The sequence below is a fragment of the Heterodontus francisci genome, chromosome 30 (genome assembly GCF_036365525.1).
Source record: "Heterodontus francisci isolate sHetFra1 chromosome 30, sHetFra1.hap1, whole genome shotgun sequence".
Taxonomy (NCBI): Eukaryota; Metazoa; Chordata; class Chondrichthyes; order Heterodontiformes; family Heterodontidae; genus Heterodontus; species Heterodontus francisci.
In genome coordinates, this window is record NC_090400.1 from 52970678 (window position 1) to 52993392 (window position 22715).

Consider the following 22715-nt stretch of genomic DNA (forward strand, 5'->3'; position numbering starts at 1 on the left):
TGGATGATAATCTTAAATGCATAGCCTCTTGTAACCGACTCACCAACCAGAGGAAACACTTTGTCCCAATTTACCTTTTCAAAACCCCTTGTCATTTTGAATACCTCTGCAGTGAAGAGCCTGAAATTACACTGCAGGATAACAAAAGGTGAGATGAAGTCAGGTGGAAGGAGGCTCGGGTACAACACTGCATCAACACTAGCATAGACTCGATGGACTGAATAGCCAGTTTCTGCGCTGTAATTTCTTTGTAATAATGCTCACTTGGTGAGTTTCTAATCTCCACTGTTTGAGTAGAGGTTTTATGCTGTTTCAAACAAATGAATTAACACAGTTTTTCAAAAACAGAACAGAGAGGAATTTCAGGTGGATGTGTTCGTTCATTAGTATCCTGTGGTGTAATTTCTGCATCTATATGGAAGGAAGACCAACTAGTGTTTTCACTAGTAGAATATTAAACCAAATTGAGAGCTGGCCTTAGCACTACGCAGGCCTACCTACGGGAGGCGCTGCTGGCCACTTCCCATACAGCTTGTGTGGCACGAGTCAACCAGATACATGTGTGATCATAACATCACTGAAGCAACACAACTGTCCCAAAATTGGTCAGTGAATATGCACGTAACGCCTTCCCTAATCACTCCTGAAATAACAAGCCTTAGCAAGCAAGGTGGGCCCTGTGTTGTGTGATTGCCTTTCAGAAAAATGTACCTTTAAGAGTAATGTATCTTGAAGATCTTAGCATGCTAATGAGCGGAGTGCTAGGATGCAGTCATGTGACTACATGCCAGTCTCACTCTGTAACTGTAACACTGAGAGGCAAGTCCTGTAAATGGTTAGCTCTGCACTGTATATACCTGTCAGCTGTTTAATAAACCTGTTTGACATCTTCAATCAACTGAACTCCATGCATCTCATTTAATGTTGCATAAGACAACAGAAAAAGCTTCTCATTACATGGTGGTAACTGTGGTGAGAAGACAAAATCCAAGATTGAAGACCACAGGAAAATAGCTTTAAAAACTACCAACAGCTAAAAGAGAGAAAGTTAAAAGAAACACTGTAAACAGTGTAAAGAGGAAAAAACACTCACTTCCAGCTGTAGAGGACAGAGCTGAATGACAGGCTGCAAATCAATCACTGTGATTGGGTGAATCAGTGTGCCGTTGGTACAGGTTGTTACACCCTGTGCTGGACTTATTTAAAGGGCCATTCAACAAGTTGCAGTTGAGGTGCTTTGGACTTACTTGTCTCAGGCAAAATTGGTGGAAGCACTGTGGTGAGTTGTTGGAGGAGTTTGGAGGCTTTTGTTGATCAGAGCAAGGCCGAAAATAAAATTAAAATAAAAGCAAAATACTGCAGATGCTGGAAATCTGAAATAAAAACAAAAATTGCTGGAAATACTCAGCAGGTCTGGCAGCATCTGTGGAGAGAGAAGTAGAGTTAACGTTTCAGGTCTGTGACCTTTCATCAGAACTAGCAAAGGTTAGAAATGTGATGGGTTTTCAGCAAGTGAAAGGGGCGGGGGGGAAGAAGAACAAAAGGGAAAGTGTGTGATAGGGCAGGGGAGATTAAATGACAGAAATTTCACGGAACAAAAGGCACAGGGAGTGCTAAAAGTTGCAGTAGAAGAAAAAGCATTAGTTCAGAGATTAAATAGCAGATTCTCCGACTTACTATGAGCAATTCCATGGGACATCTATTTGTATTTATAATACAAATAATATAGAGGGTATGATTGAGAAGACAGGCTAGGGTTGTTTTCTTTGGAACAGAGGAGGCTGAGGGGAGATTTGGGCTATATAAAATTATGAAGGGACTCAATAGAGTGGATATGAAGGACCTACTTCCCCTAGCAGAGAGGTCAACAACCAGGGAACATAGATTTAAAGTACAAAAGCAAAATACTGTGGATGCTAGAAATCTGAAACAAAGACAGAAAATCTGGCAGTACAGGTCGGGCAGCATCTGTAGCAAGAGAAGCAGAGTTAATGTTTCAGTTCGATTGACCTGAAATGTAAACTCTCTTTCTCTCTCCACAGATGCTGTCCGACCTGCTGAGTATTTCCAGCACTTTCTGTTTTTGGTTTTAAAGTAATTGATAGAAGGATTAGAGGGGAGTTGAGAAGAATGTTTTTCGCCCAGAGGATGTGGGGGTATGGAAGTTACTATCTGAAAGTGTAGTCGAGGCAGAAACCCCCATGGCATTTAAAAAAAAAAATACATGGACATGCATTTGAAGTGCCATAACCTGAAGGGCTCTGGCCCAAGGGCTGGGAAGTGGGATTAGGCTAGATAGCTCTTTCTCAGCAGACACAGATGCAATGGACTGAGTGGTTTCCTTCTGTGCTGTAACTCTTCTATATTTCTATCACATTAGTATTATTTCCTTCTTAAATTGTTTAAATAAAGTTATTGACCATTGATATGGAAATATTTGCAATTTTACAAGCTAGATTAATGTAAACTTGTCTCTAAACAATCTTAAGTAGTTATTTTGAGATTATTCAACTTTTTTCCCCACAAATAGAATTTTCTTGTCATTCCACCAGGAAAGGAGGAAAGCCTGTTTTCATTTTTTTTTTTAAAAATCATACCTGTATTATATACTGATACAAAGGCATGACAGGAAACAATGGTTCTATTTATTGAAACTGTGTGCTATGCTGAAAAATTAATCTATTATATATACAAACAGATGTCCCATGGAATTGCTCATAGTAAGTCAGAGAATCTGCTATTTGATCTCTGAACTAATGCTTTTTCTTTTACTGCGACTTTTAGCACTCCCTGTGCCTTTTGTTCCGTGACATTTCTGTCATTTAATCTCCCCTGGCCTGTGCCCTATCACACACTTTCCCTTTTGTTCTTCTTCCCCTCCTTTCACTTGCTGAAAACCCATCACATTTCTAACCTTTGCTAGTTCTGATGAAAGGTCACAGACCTGAAACATTAACTCTGTTTCTCTCTCCATAGATGCTGCCAGACCTGCAGAGTATTTCCAGCAGTTTTTTTTATTTCCGAGAATAACATTGTCTTACATAGATATGGGGGCAATAATTGCAGTGTCACTTGCTCTTCTGGGAGTATCAGTCCTACATTGAGTTGAGCCAGGGGCAGTGCATCGGCAGCTTCACTTCGCAAAGGAGACAGGGGTGGAGTTGCATCACCTCCTTTACAATGACCTGGAGACTCAAACCACGGTGAGATGGCCCTCCCAGTGACTGTGAGGATCACTGTCACCATTTGTTTCTATGCAATAAGATCTTTCCAGACGAGAACTGGCAACATCAGCAACATGTCACAATTCAAAGCATCTGGGATGTGACAGAAGTGCACTTCAGGAGAAGAGGGAACTGTATCCTGTTCTCCCTGAGCAGAGAAGGCCAAGATGAAAAAGCGCATCAGCTCACCAGGAAAACGGGCTTCCCGATAGTGAAGGGCGCCATCGGCTGCCCACACGTAGTCAACAGATCACACCAACGGAGTGCGATACCGCAAGGGCTTCCATTCAGTCAATGTGCAGTTGTACGACCACACCAAGAAATTAATCTCGGTGAATGCCCAATATCCTGGCAGCACCCATGATGCTTTCATCAATGGACAGTCAGCAATTCCCAACTTCTTTGGACCTCCAAGATAGACAGCAGGATAGTTGCTCAGTGACAAGGGCTATTCCCTCCATATATAGCTCATGACCCCCCTTCCACCATCCCACCACGAGGCTAGAGGGCCTTCAATATGTGTCCTGGAGCCACCCGCAAGTCATCCGGCTTCTAAAGCAGAGATTTCGCTAGGGGTGATCTCAGCAGTAGACACCTCGGGTCCTCCAAGTTTCTGATGATGTGCTAAGAGGCTGTTTCCCATGGCTGGAGAATCTAGAACTAGGAGCATGGTCTTAGGATAAAGAGTCACCCATTTAGGACTGCGATGAGGAAAACTTTCTTCACTCAGAGGGTTGTGAACCCTTGGAATTCTCTACCCCAGTGAGTTGCAGATTCTCAGTCATTGAATATATTCAAGACTGAGAGTAATAAATTCTTAAAATCTAAGGGAATAAATGGATATGGGGATCGGGCAGGAAAATGGAGTTGAGGTCTAAGATCAGCCTTGATCTTATTGAATAGTGGAGCGGGCTCAAGGGGTCTATTTCTTATGTTCTTATATTAAAAAATGGAAAAGTGCTCTATTTTCTCCAGTAAGATAATTCACACTAGTTGTACCAGTAAACAAAGTACAGCAATTATGAATAATGTGGGAGGGTGAATTCTGAACTTTAATTACATGATGACAGTAGGATAAGGCTATGCAGATGCAAACTAGTAAACAGTAGGTAAATACTTCTTCACATAAACAGTGGCCAATGTATGGATGAGGCCCTCGAAGAGTTATGGAAGCAAAACCCCTGGAATGTTTTAGAAAGGATTGGATGCTATAATAGATGAGAGAGGGGGAAGGAAGCTCTAGAATCCTTGAAGACGCAAGATGGGCTGAATGGTCTTCCTCATCAAAAGATGAATTACGTAGAAAGTCTAGAGAAGCTGTGATTGTTCACCTTGGAGCAGAGAAGGTTCAGGGGAGATTTAATAGAGGCATTCAAAATTATGAAGGGATTTGAGAGAGTAAATTAGGAGAAACTGTTTCCCTTGGCAGGAGGATCAATGACCAGAGGACACAGATTTAAGATAATTGGCAAAAGAACCAGAGGAGAGATGAGGAGAACGTTTTTACTCAGCGAGCTCTTATGGCCTGAAAGGACGTTGGAAACAGAATAAACAATAACTTTCAAAAGATAATTAGATTAATACTTGAAAAGGAAAAATTTGCAGGGCTATGGGGAGGAAAGTGGAGGGGAGTGGGACTAATTGGATAGCTCTTTCAAAGAGCTAGCACAGGCACAATGGGCTGAATGGCCTCTGATATGTATCATTCTATGATCTTGTAACCTATAATGAATAATTTAGTGGTAATGATTTCAAAATTCTTTAGCTGATGTTGAATAGGTAAGTAGTTTGGAATGTCTTGAAGCCTTTTCCTCTTATCTTGTAACTTTTTGATAACCAGTAGTTAGACTTTATTTTGCAGTGGTAATTCCAAAGTACATCTTAATCTTGATTAATATATAAGAGCTTTGCCTATGAAAATTATGCTTAGATCTAAAACTCAACAAACCAATAATTTTCCAAGCTTTGCAGCACAGTCTAGTTAATAACTAATTCTATAGTTCATTGTACACAAACTATATGACAGAAAACACCTCATAAAGTCATGTCTTGCCCAATAATGATTAGACTTCTGCATCTTGTTGCTTTCTCAGAAGGAAACAAGATATCAGGGAGGCCATTTGAACGAGCCTAACTCATCCATGAGCCTAGAGTCCCCCAACTGTTGCTCGAATAAATTCCAGGACTTTTTGCTTCAGTCACCCCAGCCATTCAAAGTGTGAAAAATCTCCCTGACTTCACTCCTAAATTTGCCTCTCATCTGATTAATATACACCTGCCTTGCATTAACTGTCATGGTCAAAGCTCAACTAGTCTTCCTGATTTATCTTTTCTGCACCATTTGCTTTGTTTTTCTCCTCTGAGGTAAACCCCACTTAGCTGCCTTCTCTGTAAAGAAGAAAAAACACTCACCTCCAGCTGTAGAGGACAGAGCTGAATGACAGGCTGCAAATCAATCACTGTGATTGGGTGAATCAGTGTGCCGTTGGTACAGGTTGTTACACCCTGTGCTGGAATTATTTAAAGGGCCATTCAACAAGTTGCAGTTGAGGTGCTTTGGACTTACTTGTGCTCAGGCAAAATTGGTGGAAGCACTGTGGTGAGTTGCTGGAGGAGTTTGGAGGCTTTTGCTGATCACAGCAAGGCAAAAAATAACATTAAAATAAAAGCAAAATACTGCAGATGCTGGAAATCTGAAATAAAAACAAAAAATCCTGGAAATACTCAGCAGGTCCGGCAGCATCTGTGGAGAGAGAAGTAGAGTTAACGTTTCAGGTCCGTGACCCTTCATCAGAACTGGCAAACGTTAGAAATGTGATGGGTTTTCAGCAAGTGAAAGGAGGGGAAGAAGAACAAAAGGGAAAGTGTGTGATAGAGCGAAGGTCAGGGGAGAATTCAGAGTAGATTTAAGTTAGAAACTTTAGGGGTCCTGTTGCCAAGCCTCATGAAACGTGTTGGTGAACTAATTGTATTCTGTAAAAAAAAAAGTGAGCATTTAATCATCAGACTGTGCTTGGATCTGGAATTCTATATCATGGAAATGAATGGGAAGTGTTTTCCTACATTGAATTATTATACTCTATAAATACAAGTCGTTGTTGTTGTTTGTAGGATTGCTTAGCTCTGCACATAGCATGCTGTCTCCACTGTTTAGAATGCATGTATTCCTGTGTCGTGGCTTTTTTTAAAATCATTCATGGGATGAGGGCGTCGCTGGCTAGGCCAGCATTTATTGCCCATCCTTAATTGCCCTTAGGAAGGTGGTGGTGAACTGCCTTCTTGAACCACTGCAGTCCATGTGGGGTAGGCTTCATCAGGTCAGTTCCCCATTTCCAGGTATGATTGGTGCTGCTCCTAGCATGCTGTTCTAATTTCCTCAATGAACCAGGGCAGGTCATCTGGCTTGTGGGTGATGGAGAAATGAGGGATACACTGAGCCATGAGTGTACCGATGGTGGCTTTTTACAATTCTGCTGCAGCTGATGGCCGAAAGCCTCATGGACGCCCATTTATGACCTGCTAGATCTGTTCTTAATTCATATTACTTAGTACATTGGTAGTGCCCTGATAGAAGTAAGTAAGTAAGTAAGTAAGATAGTAAGACTTGATAGAGGGTATCCTCAGTTTGGTCTAAATTGCCCCTAGTATAGGTAGGTGGTAGGGAAATGTAGGGACAGGTGGGGATGTGGTAGGAATATGGGATTAGTGTAGGATTAGTATAAATGGGTGGTTGATGGTCGGCACAGACTCGGTGGGCCGAAGGGCCTGTTTCAGTGCTGTATCTCTAAACTAAACTAAACTAAGGACTGTGTGGTGATCACTCCTACTGATACTGTCATGGACAGAAGTATCTGCAACAGTTAAATTGATGAAGATGAGCTCAACTATGTTATTTCCTTGTGTTGGTTCTCTCACCAACTGCTGCAGGCCCTGCCTGCTAGCTAGATCCTTCAGGACACAACTAGTTTGGTCAGTAGTGATACTACCAACCCACTCTTGGTGATGGACATTGAAGTCTCCCAAACAAAGTACATCCTGTGCCCTTTCTGCTCTCAATGCTTCCTCCTCGTGGTGTTCACCATGGAGCAACAATGATTCAACATCTTAGAAAGGATGGTAGGTGGTAATTTGCAAGAGGTTTCTTTGCTTAAGTTTGACCCAGTTGTGTACTATTTTATCTCATTCTGGAGGGGCTGTCATGCTGGTGGGATAAAACATACCCAGGGACTGTGATGGAGGAGTCTGGGATGTTGAATAATGGGTACGCCTAAGTCAGGCTGTTGCTAGCTGGTCGAAGACAAACACATCCTGATCAGAAAAGTGGCAGCTTGCTCATTGGACTGTAGCACATCTATTGAATGGGAAAATAGTCTTTTCAATCCCTAAATCTTAATACTATCCAACTGAAATGTCAACTGTTCATGAGATATTTGAAATACATAAGTTCATTACTGATCATTGTTAATAACTCATTATATATTTGGAAGTAGTTGTCCTTTGGGCACAGTCATTACATTCATGCTGCAGAAAATAATCTTGCTTTGTCTCTGCAACGTTCACTGGGGTCTACATGTCCTTTGCAAGAATAAGATGTATCACTAATCCAATTGCCAGAACAAGCGGTCCTGAAAGGAAGGCTAGGCCACGACGAATGATCAGTTGTTTTGTGGACAAGATTTCTCCAACCGTGGTAACTCCAGCATCCAGCATGGAAGACACTTCTGTAACACGGTCTTTGTCTATCTTTTGTTCCACTTGACAAACATTGGGCATCAGAACCACTGCAGTGTTTTCTGTGTTCTCCTCTGTGAAGGAATGTCACATTGACAAGTTGTAAGTACATGATGGTATCAGTTGATCCATTTTCTAGGCAGGGCTAGTGATCAGCCTAATGCTCTCCTCCATGACTATCAGCCATTGGCAATACCACATGATCTATATACAGGAGGTCTGTCCTGTCAAAAGCACGGTGACCAACTTAAGTTCCTGGACCTCCTAGTTTTGGATTGCTTCAATTCAGACGTTCTTTATTCACTGTCTGCAAAGGGTTGGCTGTGTAGTCTTCCCAACAAGTTTAAGAGGCCATTTCAACACAGCAACTAACAGTAGATTAACTTGCACACAGAAATATATTGCCTTTTTTCTTCCTTTTGGATTTCTACTTAACTGTTCAGAACTCCCCATGATCAAACTGAGAGTTGGGCCACTCTCACTAATGGCTGCTAGCCATTACCACAAAACCATGTGGTCACACAGCCAGAAAAATGACCAATGACTGGCAAAAGGAAATTTTGAAAAGAAATTGAACACTTGAACTAATTTGCAGGGTTATAGGGAAAAAGCTGAGGTGTGGGAATAAACTGGAAATCTCTTGCAAAGAGCTGGCACAGACATGAAGGGCTGAATGGCCTCCCTCTGTGCTGTAAGATTCCATGATTCTACGAGCCATTTATTACCTCCTGTGGGTTTCCCTAAGTTGATTAATTAAAAGGAAAGAATAATCTACGGGGAGGACCCAACCAACATATATACCATTCAAAACTTTTAATACATCTGATTGAGAAGTGTGAAAAACCCAAATTAAGCCCCTGTGGAAATTCAATCCCATTATGTCTTAGCTGCACTGGGGATTCCTTACATTAATTGCTCTTGTTTTAAATTGATAAGAAGAAATATAAAAATAAATAGTCACTGCAATGATATGGAGTCCTGACCATTATTGGGCTGGAATGTCCTGCAATGTCATAAATTCACAGAATCACAGAATTGTCACAGTGCAGAAGGAGGTCATTCGGCCCATCATGTCTGCACCGGTTCTCCGAATAATCAATTCACTTAGTGCCATTTCCCCACCTTTTCCCCATAACCCTGCACATTCTTCCTTTCCATATAACAGTCTATTTCTCCTTTGAATGCTTCAATTGAACCAGCCTCCAACACACTCTCAGGCAGCGCAGTCCAGACCTTAACCACTGGCTACGTGAAAAAGCTCTTCCTCTTATCACTTTTGCTTCTTTTACCCATTACTTTAAATCCGTGCCGTCTCGTTCTCAATCCTTTCACGAGTGGGAACAGTTTCTCTCTATCTACTCTGTCCAGACCCCTCATTATTTTGAATACTGCTATCAAATCACCTCTCAGCCTTCTTTTCTCCAAGGAAAACAGTCCCAACCTTTCCAATCTATCTTCATAACTGAAGTTTCTCATCCCTGGAACCATTCTCGTGAATCTTTTCTGTACTCTCTCCAATGCCTTCACATCCTTCCTAAAGTGCGGCGTCCAGAACTGGACGCAATGCTCCAGCTGAGGCTGAACTAGTGTCTTATACAAGTTCAGCATAAGCTACTTAGTCTTGTACTCTATGCCTCTATTAATAAAGTCCAGGATACTGTATGCTTTATTAACCGCTCTCTCGACATGTCCTGCCACCTTCGATGACCTATTCACATATACACCCAGCTCCCTCTGCTCCTGCACCCCCTTTAGAATTGTACCCCCTCTCCGCATTCTTCCTACCAAAATGAATCACTTCACATTTCTCTGCAGTAAACTTCATCTACCATCTGTCTGCCCATTCCACCAACTTGTCTATGTCCCTTTGAAGTTCTACATTTTCCTCCTCACAGTTCACAATGCTTCCAAGTTTCGTATCATCCACAAACTTTGAAATTGTGCCCCGTACACCAAGGTCTAGGTCATTAATATATATCTGGAAAAGCAAGGGTCCCAACACTGACCCCTGGGGAACTCCACGACAAGCCTTCCCTCAGCCCAAAAAACATCCATTAGCTACTACTCTTTGTTTCCTGTCACTCAGCTTATTTCATATCCATGTTGCTACTATCACTTTTATTCCAAGATCTATAACTTTGCTCACAAGTCTGTTGTGCGACACTGTATCAAATGCCTTTTGGAAGTCCATGTACACCACATCAACTGCATTGCCCTCATCAAACCTCTCAGTTACCTCTTCAAAAAACTCCACCAAGTTAGTTAAACTTTATTTTCCCTTAAGAAATCCATGCTGGCTTAGATTGTTGATAAGTTATATTGTTGCATGCCCCCAGTACTGAAGGGATGCCAAAATCTGCTGGGAAATTTATTAGGATATGCTGTAGAGAGCGTAACGGGAAATCAGAGCTGACCAATGGTTAATTCTGGGACAACGGCAGTAAAACAGAAACAGCCTTTCACATCTCTCTTATGTCTCTACTTTCAGTTTCTTGTGCACTAAATAACTGCTTCCATGTGTTAACAGATCTTTGATTTTCTAGTTGCCTTCACTGATCTGCAGCAGGGTGACTTTAAACTAGAGGCTGAATCAGGATGGGATGCTTAGTTATAGCAGATTTCCTGAGCATCTTTGACAATGGGGATTTCTTGAAGCACAATTAGCTTGACAGATGAACAAAGTTATTACTTTGAATAATTTAATGATAAAGTATCAAAGACATTTCTCACTCATCTCTCACTTGTTAATATTCTTTTTTACCTGGTGAGATATTCTGGATTTGACCACCAGAGGTGCTGTTTGAGGTGTCCAAATCATTCATCACACCTGCATTAACCTGAGCCTTTAAACAAAACACAAAATCCATCATGCAAGGTGAAGGAAGGGCACAACAGAGGTAGCACTTTCTGTACAAAGCACTCTCCAATCTATTGTTTTGAAAGTGCTTTAAATATAACATACCTTCTAATTGTTTAATTTAATTTAATACTAATTGCACATTTAGCCCACTCTGGAGACTTGACATTTCAAGTCTTGCTTCTTGAGATAGCCCAGTGACAGATTATGCTGAGTTCATATATGTCGGGAGGGAATTCCCTTGAATTTAATGCTAAATGGCAATTCAGACCAGTCTGAGGACCAGTATTACTGATGGTTGGGAACAGAGCGTGGAGAGAGGAGCCTCTCATCCCACCAGTCTGAGATGTGTTGTAAAGCAAGTGGCAGAGGTGACCAAGAGAACCAAAGGTTGGTTTGATTTTAGCAGAAATTAAGGTCAGATGCCTAAGTTACCATCTGGAGATATGACAGTGTCTCCAGATTTCCTGTGCAGTGTACCACAGAGTGATTTGCTCTATAATTTTCCACACTGTGAATTCCTAATCCCAGCTGTGTTGTTAGGGGGAAAGCAGCAGTGACGAGAGGCCCTGCACATTCCTATTACTGCTCCTGTGCCTGGCCAAGATGCCTATCCACAGATCCAGGCAGTAGGCAATCAAGAGGCCCGACCGCCTGCATCTCTTCCATTGCTTTGTTTGTGTCCAGCAGTCCCTGCATAGAGGGCGTGCTGTCCACCAGTACACTTGAGGATATCTACTAATGGTTCGGCGCCAGAGGGACTGGAGTGCGGCATCAATACCAGGGGTCAAATTTTAATTTAATTTCTAGAGTTTTCTTTATTTAAGATTTACAGTTTATTAGCTGTGTCCCTTTAAAAGGGGGCACTTGTAAACTTTCAAAATTGATGACACCAGTCATCAGGTTGGAAATTTTCATCTAAGAGTTTGCACTTTCCTATTGGGTGGCAAAGTAACCAAGAGACTCTCTTATCGACTCCCGGGTGGCCAAATGAAAAATGACATTGATAGATGTGTGCAGACGCACTGGCCGGAATTTTATGTTGAGTGGGAGGCCACGCCCACTGGCTGAAATGTTGGGGGGAAGCCTGCCTCTGCCAGGCCTAGGAAGCCACGCCGGGATTTTTCGCTCCCCAGGGCCTGAATTGGCCTAGGGCAGGACTTCCACCTACTTGGCAGGAAGTCCCGCTTAGTGGAGCTGCCAGCCAATCAGAGGGTCGGCAACTTTTAGTCCCAGCAGGGCCACTGGGAGCGTTGGCCACTGCTGGGACTATGCCCAGCCAACGGCAGGAAGAGGAAGGACCGCCCTGGAGAGCAGGTATGTTTTTGGGGCCTTGCTGGGGACAATCGGCCGGGCCCCAGCGAGGGAAGAGGGGTCGGTTAGGGAGAGGTGGGGAGTGCTGAGCCTCGGGCATGGTTGAGGCTTTGGTGGCAGCCCTCCGTGGGGCACAGAGTTCCTGATCAGGAGGGACCACCCCTCCAGCCCATAAGAAGGCCACCAGGTTTTACCTGGCAGTGTTCTTGAGGTCTTTGCCGCCCCCTTGCTGTGGGTAAAATACCAGCAGCAGTGGGAGGAGGCCCTTAAGTGGCAGTTAGTTGACCACGTAAGGGCCTTTATTGGCCTGGGACGAGCGAGCCGTTTCTCACCGCCACGGTCCAGTGTAAAACTGCAGAGGAGGCGGGAAGGCATCAAGAACGGCACCCCCCCACCTCCCACTCAATTCTTCGGCCCCTACCACCACCAACCCACTCATTGGAGGGCCGTAAAATCCCAGCCACTGACTGTTCATTCTGCTAGCTGGGTACAGTGCATAGTACGAGGGGACAAGGGGATGGGAAGACAACAAAAAGTTACAATGACATGGGTGTAATAAATAATCTCTATTATCTGCTCTTACCTGATTGGATGTTTTATTCCAGTTGATTCTATAGATCACTGTCAGAAAGAAAACTGATTGTAGAAAAACAGAAATGAACATTCCGGACCAGAGACCTGCAAAATAATAAAAGGTGCAGTGAGTATGGAGACAATGTTGTTGGGATTTCCATCCACTTCTATTCCTCCATGTGACCCTTTCACCTCTATCAGATGGCGGGGGTCAGCCTGCGTGAACATATCATCAGAACATAATAGGAGCAGGAGTAGGACATTTAGCCCCTCGAGCCTCCTCCTCCATTGAATAAGATCGTGGCTGATCTGATTGTAGCCTTAACTGCATTTTCCTGCCTGTCCCCCCATAACCCTTTATTCCCTTATAGATCAAAAATCTCTCTAACTCAGCCTTGAATATATCCAATGACCCAGCCTCCACTGCTCTCTTGTAGAAAATTCCAAAGATTAGTAACCCACTGAGAGAAGAAATTCCTCTTCATCTCCATCTTAAATGAAAGTCTCTTTATTCTGAAACTGTGCCCCCCGTTCTAGATTCCCCCATGAGGGGAAACATCCTCTCAGCATCTACCCTGTCAAGCCCCCTCAGAATCTTCTATGTTTCAAGATCATTTCTCACTCTTCTAAACTCCAATGAGTATAGGCCCAACCTGCTCAACCTTTCCTCATAAGACAACCCCTTCATCCCAGGAATCAGCTTAGTGAACCTTCTCTGAACTGCCTCCAATGCAAGTATATCCCTCCTTAAGTAAGAAGACCAAAACTGTATGCATTACTCTAGGTGTGGTCTTGCCCATGGCCTGTACAGTTGTAGTAAGACTCCCCTACTTTTATATTCCATCCCCCTGGCAATAAAGCCCAACATTCCATTTGCCTTCCTTATTACTTGGTCTGCCTAACATGCTAACTTTTTGTGATTCATGTACAAGGACACCCAGGTCCCTCTGTACTGCAGCATTCTGCAGTCTCTCTCCATTTGAATAATACTCTGCTTTTCTATTCTTCCCACCAAAGTGGGTAACCTCACATTTTCCCACATTATACTCCATTTGCCAAATTTTTGCCCACTCACTTAACCTATCTATATCCCTTTGCAGATTCTGTGTCCTCCTCACAAGTGCTTTCCTATCTATCTTTGTGTTATCAGAACATTTGCTACAATATACTCAGTCCCTTCATTCAAGTCATTAATATAGATTGTAAATAGTTGAAGTCCCAGCACTGATCCCTGTGGCACCCCACTAGTTACAGCTTGCCAACCTGAAAATGACCAATTCATCCCGACTGTTTCCTGTTTAGTTAGCCAATCTTCTACCTATGCTAATATATTAACCCCAATACCATGAGCTCTTTACTTGTGCAGTAACCTTTTATGTGGCACCTAATCAAGAACCATCAAGAAGTTCGCCCCCCTTAAATCTAAATCAGGGGACATAATCACTGACCAACGCAAGCAAATGGACCGCTGGGTTGAGCACTACCTATAACTGTACTCCAGGGAGAATGTTGTCACTGAGACTGCCCTCAATGCAGCCCAGCCTCTACCAGGCATGGATGAGCTGGACGGACAGCCAACAAAATCGGAACTCAGTGATGCCATTGATTCTCTAGCCAGCGGAAAAGCCCCTGGGAAAGACAGCATTACCCCTGAAATAATCAAGAGTGCCAAGCCTGCTATACTCTCAGCACTACATGAACTGCTTTGCCTGTGCTGGGACGAGGGAGCAGTACCTCAGGACATGCGCGATGCCAATATCATCACCCTCTATAAAAACAAAGGTGACCACGGTGACTGCAACAACTACCGTGGAATCTCCCTGCTCAGCATAGTGGGGAAAGTCTTTGCTCGAGTCGCTTTAAACAGGCTCCAGAAGCTGGCCGAGCGCGTCTACCCTGAGGCACAGTGTGGCTTTCGTGCAGAGAGATCAGACTATTGACATGCTGTTCTCCCTTCGTCAGATACAGGAGAAATGCCGCGAACAACAGATGCCCCTCTACATTGCTTTCATTGATCTCACCAAAGCCTTTGACCTCGTCAGCAGACGTGGTCTCTTCAGACTACTAGAAAAGATTGGATGTCCACCAAAGCTACTAAGTATCATCACCTCATTCCATGACAATATGAAAGGCACAATTCAACATAACGGCACCTCATCAGACCCCTTTCCTATCCTGAGTGGCGTGAAACAGGGCTGTGTTCTCACACCCACACTTTTTGGGATTTTTTTCTCCCTGCTGCTCTCACATGCGTTCAAGTCTTCAGAAGAAGGAATTTTCCTCCACACAAGATCAGGGGGCAGGTTGTTCAACCTTGCCCTTCTAAGAGCGAAGTCCAAAGTACGGAAAGTCCTCATCAGGGAACTCCTCTTTGCTGACGATGCTGCATTAACATCTCACACTGAAGAGTGTCTGCAGAGTCTCATCGACAGGTTTGCGGCTGCCTGCAACGAATTTGGCCTAACCATCAGCCTCAAGAAAACGAACATCATGGGACAGGACGTCAGAAATGCTCCATCCATCAATATTGGCGACCAAGCTCTGGAAGTGGTTCAAGAGTTCACCTACCTAGGCTCAACTATCACCAGTAACCTGTCTCTAGATGCAGAAATCAACAAGCGCATGGGAAAGGCTTCCACTGCTATGTCCAGACTGGCCAAGAGAGTGTGGGAAAATGGCGCACTGACACGGAACACAAAGGTCCGAGTGTATCAAGCCTGTGTCCTCAGTACCTTGCTCTATGGCAGCGAGGCCTGGACAACGTATGTCAGCCAAGAGCGATGTCTCAATTCATTCCATCTTCGCTGCCTCCGGAGAATACTTGACATCAGGTGGCAGGACCGTATCTCCAACACAGAAGTCCTCGTGGCGGCCAACATCCCCAGCTTATACACACTACTGAGTCAGCGGCGCTTGAGATGGCTTGGCCATGTGAGCTGCATGGAAGATGGCAGGATCCCCAAAGACACATTGTACAGCGAGCTCGCCACTGGTATCAGACGCACCGGCCGTCCATGGCTCTGCTTTAAAGACGTCTGCAAATGTGACATGAAGTCCTGTGACATTGATCACAAGTCGTGGGAGTCAGTTGCCAGCGTTCGCCAGAGCTGGCGGGCAGCCATAAAGGCGGGGCTAAAGAGTGGCGAGTCGAAGAGACTTAGCAGTTGGCAGGAAAAAAGACAGAGGCGCAAGGGGAGATCCAACTGTGTAACAGTCCCGACAAACAAATTTTTCTGCAGCACCTGTGGAAGAGCCTGCCACTCTAGAATTGGCCTTTATAGCCACTCCAGGCGCTGCTCCACACACCACTGACCACCTCCAGGCGCTTACCCATTGTCTCTCGAGATAAAGAGGCCAAAGATGAAATCTAATGCCTTTTGGAAATCCGAATACACTATATCTATTGGTTCCCTTTATCCACCCTGCTTGTTACATCCTCAAAGAACTCTAATAAATTTGTCAAACAGGATTTTCCTTTCACAAAACCATGTTGACTGCCTGATTGTATTATGATTTTCTAAATGTCCTGCTACAACTTCCTTAATAACGGATTCCAGCATTTTCCCAATGACAGATGTTAGGCTAACTGACCTATAACTGGATCTCTAAACTAAACTAAACTAAACTATAGTTTCCTGTTTTCTGTCTCCCTCCTTTCTGGAATAGGGTTGTTGCATTTGCAGTTTCCCAATCTGCTGGGGCCTTTCCAGAATCTAGGGAATTCTGGAAGATTACAACCAACGCATCCACTATCTCTGCAGCCACTTCTTCTAAAACCTAGTGATGCGGGGCGTCAGATCCAGGGGACTTGTCAGCCCTTAGTGCCATTAGTTTTCCTAGTAGTTTTTCTCTAGTGATAGTGATTGTTTTAAGTTCCTCCCTTCCTTTTGCCCCTTGCTTTTCTACTATTCTTGGGATATGTTTTGTGTCTTCTTCCGTGAACACATACAAAATACTTGTTCAAAGTCTCTGCCGCTTCATTGTTTCCCATTATTAATTCCCCAGTCTCATCCTCTAATGACTAACTTTAGCGACTCTCTTCCTTTTTATATGCTTGTAGAAGTTCTTACTGTCTGTTTTTATATTTCTTGTTAGTATAATTTCATGTACTAATTTCTCCCTCTTTATAATTTTTTAGTCATCTTTTGCTGGTTTCTAAACTTTTTCCAACCTTCAGGCCTACCACTATTGTTCACAGCATTGCATGTCTTTTCTTTCAATTTGTAACTATCCTTCATTAGCCACGGATGGTGCATCCTTCTTATATCGTCTTTCTTTCTCAAAGTTATATATCTTTATCGAGAGTTATGAAATATCTCCTTAAATGTCTGATAGAGAGCAGTTGGAGGGTGATAATTGCTGGTATTAAGCAAAAGGAAAAATATATTTAAATTCCTACCAAATACACCAAGTTTTGCAGCAAACATCAATGCGATTCCAATGGGTAACCCAAATAGGTAGTACCCAACTAGGTTACCAATAGCTCCTAGTTTTTGCTTCCCAGTTCCTCTTATCACTCCACTACATACACCCTGCAAAATAGACAAACAATATATTAGCATGATTACACAATAAGTTGCTGTGGTTTCTCCAGGAAGGAAACTAAACCTAGTGACTTAACGTCCTCAAATAATTCATAACCAATAGATTACATTTTGAACACAATCACTGATGTTATGTAGGGAATAGCTCATGTAGTCAACTCGCTTTCTTGTATTGTTGACATTAAAGGTCATTCGGGTGAGATGAAGAAGGGTGGGAGGAGGCTCGAGTGCAGCATAAACACAGGTACAGACCAGTTTGGGCTGAATGGCCTGTTTCTATGCTGTAAAATTCTATGTCCGATTGGATTACACCTGTAACAAAATGGGAAATTCAAGTATGACATTATGAAGTGTGACACATAGAATATGACAGACGTGTGCTGTAAGACTTTATTGACATGATATAATAAATTTAAAATAAAGGAGTTAGCATTTAAAAATAGTGAACAACAGAAATGTCGCGTGTACTTATATCACAGATACTGAAATACTCACCGCCATGGCGTCAAACAAATGGAACGCAGCACAGAGTGGCATAACGTCAGTAACTAAATGAACAATTTCTCTGGAAAATGAAGAGAGGGATATCAGAGAGCTTTCAGATGATTCTGAATTCATTTTGTAAATGTGTAATGATGAGTTTTGATGTTTGTAGAATTTAGATTTACTAACTTGTCATTGGTAAAGATATAAGCCACCACATTCCTTATTGCTCCAATTATCACTGCATTTACTAATGAGATGCACACTGTGGAAATAAGTGTAAAGCGTGAAGGATTCACAGAAAATAATCTATTTGAAGTTCCAGAGAACCTTTTTGAAGAAAATTGCAATTCAGTTTCTTTCTACCCTCCCCTTTTCCAACACATGACCTCCCCACCCCCGCCCCCCTCTGCTTTACTGGCTGTTGACTCTCTGTCTGGGTGCAGTTTGATGGACCCCATCCCCTCCTCACTCCCTCCTGTAACTTGCTCCAGGGAACTTCTTCCTGATTAAGTCTAGACAGTGAATGTCCACCTATTTGATGGTGGTGGAGGCATCGCCATTGGTTCTGGTCCCGTCTTCACTCATTGTCCACACCCACGCTCTGGACAACCATCAGGAGCAGGAACCATGAACGATTTTCCCCTCCTTAATCCAGATTGTTGAAGCTAATCGCAGAGCTCTAACTGGCATCCCAGCTGAGATCAGTAAACACAACACAGACCAGGCAACAAACATGGGGTCTTCCTATGGATAGAATATAAAATAGAAACTGAAAATGCTGGAAACACTCAGCAGACCAGGCAGCCTCTGTGGAGAAAGAAACAGTTAACATTTCAGGTCATTGACCTATTGACAGGACTAGCAAAAATGAGAGAGGTTAAAGGTTTTAAAGCAGGTGCAGAAACAAGGAAAGGGGGAGAGGAGGATAGAATGAAAGGAAAGGTCTGTGATAGGGTGGCTGGCAGGGGTGATTAAATTTCAAAAGTGTTGATAGTGCTAGGCAAAAAGGGGGTGGTAATAAGACAAGTAAAGAAGCAAAAGATTGCTCCAGAGGATCTGTAAATAGGAACAGCAGAACCATTACCAGCACCTGCTGTCTGAAAAAAATGGGAGCAGTGGTTATGATCTGAAATTGTTGAACTCAATGTTGACTCATGAAGACAACAAGATCTTGTGCTGTACATATGGGGAATGGCCCCAATCTGTTCTGAATTAGCTGATCTGAGCTAGGTAGTGGGGAATGGGTGGGCGAAGGTGGAGGAATGGTGGTAGACGTTATACAATTGGCCTCAGTGCCCCTGAATGGGAGAGGTGGAAAATTATCCAGGGTTTTGTCTCCTGATTGCTATACAGTGATCTTGGTCCAGACATCTTTGGCTGTTCCATCAATAGACTTCCCTCCATCACAAGGTCCGAAGTGTAATGGTTTGCTGATGATTTTTGCAGTATGTAACTCCATTTACAACACCTCCAATAATGAAGCAGCCTACAGAAGGATCTGGATAACATCCCGACTTTGGCTGGTAACAGGCTGGTAACATTTGTACCACATAAGTGCCAGTTTAATCACCATCTCAAACAAGAGAAAGTCCAACCATCTCCCCTTGACTGTCAACATCACCATCATTGCTGAATGTCCCATCACCAACCTGCTGGGGAGATACCATTGTCCAGAAACTTAACTTGACCAGCCATATCACCTTATTAGCTACAAGAACAGGAAAGGGTCTGGCAGTTTGATCACCCAAAGCTCCAACCACAAAGCTCAAGTCTGGGACGTGATAGATTACTCACCTTTCACCTGGTTTAGCCGCAACAACCATCCAATGCTTTATTACATACGAACATATGAATTAGGAGCAGGAGTAGGCCACTCAACCCCTTGAGCCTGCTCCACCATTCAATAAGTTCATGGCTGAATTGATTATTCCACATTTCCACCTACCCCCAATAACCTTCCACCCCCTTGCTTATCAAGAATCTATCTACCTCTGCCTTAAAAATATTCAAAGACTCTGCTTCCACCGCCTTTTGAGGAAGAGAATTCGAAAGACTCACGACCCTCTGAGAGAAAAAATTTTCTCCTCATCTCTGTCTTAAATGGGCAACCCCTTATTTTTAAACAGTGACCCCTAGTTCGAGATTCTCCCACAAGGGGAAACATCCTTTCCACATCCACCCTGTCAAGCACCCTCCGGATCTTATATGTTTCAATCAAGTCGCCTCTTACTCTTCCAGATTCCAGCGGATACAAGCCTAGCCTGTCCAATCTTTTCTCATAAAACAACCCACCCTTTCCAGGTTTTAGTCTAGTAAACTTTCTCTGTACGGCCCCCAACACATTTACAACCTTCCTTAAATAAGGAGACCAGTATTGTACACACTACTCAGCAATGCCCTGTCTAGCTGAAGCATAACCTCCCTACTTTTGTATTCAATTCCCCTCACGATAAACGATAACATTCTATCAGCTTTCCTAATTACGTGCTGTACCTGCCTGCTAACCTTTTGTGATTCAAGCACTAGAACACCCAGATCCCTCTGCATGTCAGATCTCTGTAATCTCTCACCTATTGCTTTCCTGCCATTGGACTCAATCTCCACCCACTTCATCACTGGCATATTGTGGCTGTAATATGTATTGTCAGAAAAGTACTTCTGTTTTTAGTTAAATATTTTTGAGGATTCATATTTAGATTGTAGAAATGGATTCATTTTTGGGAAGGTTGAAGATTTCATAGATGTTGGAAGTTGCTTTTGTTGAAAAGACTCCATGGACATGTTTTTACAAGGGTCACTGAGAGGTCTTGTTTTGAAAACAAACCTTTCCTGGAAGTCTTAAGCTCAATAAACAACAGAAACCTTGGTGACCTGGAGAAGATGTTTACAGAGAAGTGCTATATCAAGATTTATAAGCGTCAGGAGGTTCTGATTAACTGTTTGTTGTTTCGCTTCTGAGATATTGTTTTGCTTCCGTTGGGGCGTGGACTGTTTTTGAAAGCAGTTAAAGATCAGTCTGCCAAGGAAAAACATGCAACTCATCTCTTTCCTCTTGTCGCTGAGAAACCCTGTGTATTCAGCATGATAACCGAAACCCTTGATGCCACATTTTCCCTGAGAAACTGGGAAAAAACTGCCAGATTAATGCTCAATGCTGCCTGAAAAGAACTGTTCCAGAAAAGATCCCAGTGACCCATTTACATGTACTAGGACACCAGATCAAAAGGGACAACTGACATCGTTCCATATCTTCTCTTTTTTTCTTCAAGAATTAGCAAATATTTGGCCAAAGTATTTTTTTTGTAAAAGAGCTCTGCAGAGAGAGTTTCTTTATTTTTTCAGTGTGGCTGTGAGTTTGTGCAGGGGGATTTAAGAAAAGGAACTTTCATATTTCAATCTGTGTGTAATGCTTTGCTTCATTACTAGATAAGTCTTGTTTTTATAATAAACTGATAATTTAGTTGTTTCTTAAGGAAACCTGGTTGGTGTTTTTTATTCTGGGATAAAGAGTAGAGTATATGATTGACTGTATCGGTAACTGGGTAAACATTTAAATATATGTTGTGACCAGTGGAACAATGGAACAAGAAAAGACAGTGCACTCCTCCAACCTCAGTCGTATAGTATGATCCACAGGCTGCATCTCCATCTCCTGTGACTACTGACACAGAGAAAGAGAAGAGTGGCAATGAAGTAGAAACACCATTACCACCAAATGGCCATCCAACTCTCACACCATGCCGCCTTCAACATATATCTTCATTCCTTCATTGTCACTGGGTCAGAATCCTGGAATTGCTTGCTTAACACCATTGGGGAAGCACCATCACTATCAGGGCAGTGGTGGATCTAGAAGGAGAACGACCACCAACGTACCCTTAATTGTTTTCTTTTTGTGGACAGTCAATTTGTGTAAATGTATGGCGGAGAACATCTGATAACTTAAAGGGGCTAACTCTTGCGCAGGAACTTTCAGATTGCTGTGCGGCCGCACAGCTTAGAGGGAACATTGCCCACCATCTTCTCTCGGCAACGAGGAATAGGCAATAAATGCAGCATTGCTGGCATTGCCACATCACAAAAACAGATAGAAATGTTATTAAAACCCTAGTGGAAATGTCTTGTGTTTCGACATCAGGCGAGGACAGAATCAGGCTCAGCTGTGATAACTCTTGCAGTCAAATAGCCTGTCAACTGTCCAGCTCATACACAAAAAATGACAAATAGGGAAGGTCACAGCAAATACTGGCACCCAGAGAGGGGTATCCCAATGAGGAGCCAAAATCCTTCAGGAGGGTTTAAAAGGGGAGAACTTTGGAGACATAGTGAGGGTTACATTGTTTGAATAACAACAGTTTCTGTCAATGAGTTTAAACTATTGGACTCACCAATGCAGTATATAGCAACTTTAGCAGAGTTTGCAGCCTGCTCTGGATTTCTGGCACCTAGTGCATTACCCACATGAACAGTTGCTGCCATGCCATATCCGAAAGCAATCTGCAGCAGAAAGAAAATAAACGTGTACGTTATTCTCTATTTGTTCCCTGAATTTAATCTGTTGTTGAAAGCAACTGCTCCATCAATATACATGTGGATGGATATATCACCAAACAGACCAGGAAGGTCAGAGGTTCAGTCCCTCCTTTGTGATGAGTTACCTGATCTCAGTTGGGAAGCAGTTAGCATTACAGTTAGCCTCATTAACTGCCACCCCAACCCTGACCCCTTCCTCACTCTCGTGCTTCTGGACGGAATAAAATCAGAGTTTTTATTTTTAATTTCTATCTGTTAACCCTACTACAATGTGTCTAAAGCATGGATGCTGAATGAGTGGAGGATCTGTGTTGGCTGTGATTCCCTCCTTTGCATCTTTCCCTCCCATCTTCAAATTGTCTTCTGACACTCAATATAATCCCTTCAACAGCCACAACCCTAACTCTCTTTGCATCTCCTTCAGCCCTACAGCCCACCGAGGTCTCTGCATGC

The 22715-nt window shown here is 43.0% G+C and overlaps 1 protein-coding gene across 5 annotated transcripts in view; it reads right to left on the reverse strand.

The window, feature by feature from the left end:
* Positions 1 to 4253: 4253 nt before the first annotated feature.
* Positions 4254 to 22715, reverse strand: part of LOC137346792 (multidrug and toxin extrusion protein 1-like) — a 44962-nt gene continuing 26500 nt past the window's right edge. For all 5 annotated transcript variants that reach the window (XM_068010649.1, XM_068010652.1, XM_068010651.1 and 2 more), the window contains 7 exons: positions 22118 to 22226; positions 17916 to 17991; positions 17739 to 17808; positions 17099 to 17231; positions 12710 to 12804; positions 10717 to 10798; positions 4254 to 8029 (listed from right to left, as the gene is read on the reverse strand). In XM_068010649.1, coding sequence (XP_067866750.1) covers positions 7791 to 8029; positions 10717 to 10798; positions 12710 to 12804; positions 17099 to 17231; positions 17739 to 17808; positions 17916 to 17991; positions 22118 to 22226 — 804 coding nt within the window. In that variant the 3' untranslated portion in view covers positions 4254 to 7790. The remainder of the gene's footprint in view (positions 8030 to 10716; positions 10799 to 12709; positions 12805 to 17098; positions 17232 to 17738; positions 17809 to 17915; positions 17992 to 22117; positions 22227 to 22715) is intronic.